The sequence below is a fragment of the Nansenia antarctica genome (assembly GCF_963989245.1).
Source record: "Nansenia antarctica genome assembly, chromosome: 3".
NCBI lineage: Eukaryota > Metazoa > Chordata > Actinopteri > Argentiniformes > Microstomatidae > Nansenia > Nansenia antarctica.
Window position 1 is genome coordinate 30,332,548 of NC_137688.1, and position 2,811 is coordinate 30,335,358.

General features: G+C 48.3%; 1 protein-coding gene across 1 annotated transcript in view; it reads left to right on the forward strand.

Annotated features, from left to right (window-relative positions):
• Positions 1-2,811, forward strand: part of LOC308153972 (phosphatidylinositol 4-phosphate 5-kinase type-1 alpha-like) — a gene marked incomplete at its 3' end in the record, with an annotated part of 19,750 nt that extends 16,939 nt beyond the window's left edge. Inside the window, 1 exon segment of the mRNA XM_080527153.1 lies at positions 2,754-2,811. Coding sequence (XP_080383279.1) covers positions 2,754-2,811 — 58 coding nt within the window.

Here is a 2,811-nt window from a genome sequence, read left to right on the forward strand (position 1 = left end):
CTCTGTGTGTGTGTGTGTGTCTCTGTGTGTGTGTCTCTCTGTGTGTGTGTCTCTCTGTGTGTGTGTCTCTCTGTGTGTGTCTCTGTGTGTGTGTGTGTCTCTCTCTGTGTGTGTCTCTGTGTGTGTGTGTGTCTCTCCTCTGTGTGTGTCTCTCTCTGTGTGTGTGCTCTCTCTGTGTGTGTGTCTCTCTCTGTGTGTGTCTCTCTCTGTGTGTCTCTGTGTGTGTCTCTCTGTGTGTGTGTGTGTGTGTCTCTCTCTGCGTGTGTCTCTCTCTGCGTGTGTCTCTGTGTGTGTGTGTGTGTGTCTCTCTCTCTGTGTGTGTCTCTCTGTGTGTGTCTCTCTCTGTGTGTGTCTCTCTGTGTGTGTCTCTCTCTGTGTGTGTGTGTGTCTCTCTCTGTGTGTGTCTCTCTCTGTGTGTGTACCTCTGTGTGTGTGTGTGTCTCTCTCTGTGTGTGTCTCTCTCTGTGTGTGTACTCTCTGTGTGTGTCTCTATCTGTGTGTGTCTCTGTGTGTGTGTGTGTGTCTCTCTCTGTGTGTGTCTCTCTGTGTGTGTGTGTCTCTCTCTGTGTGTGTCTCTCTCTGTGTGTGTGTCTCTCTGTGTGTGTCTCTCTCTGTGTGTGTCTCTCTCTCTGTGTGTATGTGTGTGTGTGTCTCTCTGTGTGTGTCTCTCTCTGTGTGCGTGTGTCTCTCTCTGTGTGTGTGTGTGTGTGTCTCTCTGTGTGTGTCTCTCTGTGTGTGTCTCTCTCTGTGTGTGTGTGTGTCTCTCTCTGTGTGTGTCTCTCTCTGTGTGTGTACCTCTGTGTGTGTGTGTGTCTCTCTCTGTGTGTGTCTCTCTCTGTGTGTGTGTACTCTCTGTGTGTGTCTCTATCTGTGTGTGTCTCTGTGTGTGTGTGTGTCTCTCTCTGTGTGTGTCTCTCTGTGTGTGTGTCTCTCTCTGTGTGTGTGTCTCTCTGTGTGTGTCTCTCTCTGTGTGTGTGTGTGTCTCTCTCTGTGTGTGTCTCTCTCTGTGTGTGTCTCTCTCTCTGTGTGTATGTGTGTGTGTCTCTCTGTGTGTGTCTCTCTCTGTGTGTGTGTCTCTCTCTCTGTGTGTGTGTGTGTGTGTGTGTGTCTCTCTGTGTGTGTCTCTCTGTGTGTGTGTGTGTGTGTGTGTGTCTCTCTGTGTGTGTCTCTCTCTGTGTGTGTGTGTGTGTGTGTGTGTTAGGGCTGGGACGACGCGTCGACGTAGTCGACGTAATCGTCTACGTCAATACGTCGACTTGCGTAATGTGCGTCGGTGCGTCGCAAATAAACAACATGGCTGCGACCAGTGGAAACATGGAAGAGGCTACTAGCTAATGTTACACAAGCAATGTAGCTCACCACAGTTTGTATGTCTTGTCTTCTGGTTTTTCCTGCATAGAGAATTATGAGGCGGCCGCCTCCGTCATATTTCTAGCCACCTCCAGCTCTCGACAAACTGACGGTCGTATTTTCTACAAGCGTTGAACTCGGTGGATTTCTGTAACTGCAATTGCGGCACTGCGCCGACATGGTGGCGGGGGCGCTGTTTCGCAAATAAGTTAGCTTTCGTTTTTACTAGCGAAATAGCTGATAGTTGATAGATGTTGACTGCTCAAGGAGAACACATATTTGAAAGTACAGAATGCCCGAGAGCCTTATATTGCATTATATTACATTATATTTTGAATGGTCATCTGGTGCCTGAATATTGTGTTTTCCTTTACATAGATAATGACATTTCCACCATAAGTTGATGCAGAAAGGGCACAAATTGGTGCATATCAATTCACCAGAATGCAAGAAATTAAGTGTTTGATGTTTAAGGACCCCCAGACAGCCCTGCTTCATGGGTCCCCCCCCGATGTCAAACACCACTGGTACCACCTCCGCCTCATTTTGAGCCAGGAAAAACCCTGATGGCCAGCTCTTACCCAGAGTGCTTTATAAAGACACTGTTAAACAGAGAGAGACAATACAGCCATTATTTCTGGGGAAATTAAGTGATACATTAATCGAACAGTAAAAAAAATTATCGTCAGACTAATCGGTAAATTAGTCGTTAGAGTAATCGGCTAACCGAAAAATAATCGCTAGATTAATCGTTAGAAAAATAGTCGTTTGGGACAGCCCTAGTGTGTGTGTGTGTGTGTGTCTCTGTGTGTGTGTGTGTGTGTCTCTCTGTGTGTGTGTGTCTCTCTCTGTGTGTGTGTGTGTCTCTCTCTGTGTGTGTGCTCTCTGTCTAATACCACCGCTCACCCGTGATCAGACTTAGCTGGGGTGTTGCAGTACTACTATGGCCCGGTACGGCCCAGTTGGCAGTGGAGAAAGCAAAACAAAGCAGGAGCACAGGTTCTGGTACGGTACGGGACGGTAGTGGAGAAGTGCTGTGTATGTGTGTATGTGTGTGTGTGTGTGTGTGTGTCTGTCTGTCTGTCTGCTGTCTCATATCTGTGGTTCCATATCCTCATTGAATCAGCTCTCTCTTAGTCTCTCTGTCTCTCTCTCGGTCTCTTGGTCTCTCTGACTCTCTGTCTCTCTTGGTCTCTCTGTCTCTCTGACTCTCTGTTTCTCTTGGTCTCTCTGACTCTCTGTTTCTCTTGGTCTCTCTGTCTCTCTCGGTCTCTCTGTCTCTCTCGGTCTCTCTGACTCTCTTGGTCTCTCTGACTCTCTCTGACTCTCTCGGTCTCTCTGTCTCTCTGACTCTCTCGGTCTCTCTGACTCTCTTGGTCTCTCGGTCTCTCTGTCTCTCTCAGGTCAGTGGGAGTGCAGGTGCACAAGCCAGCCATCACAGAGCAGGACCCCAAGAGGTGA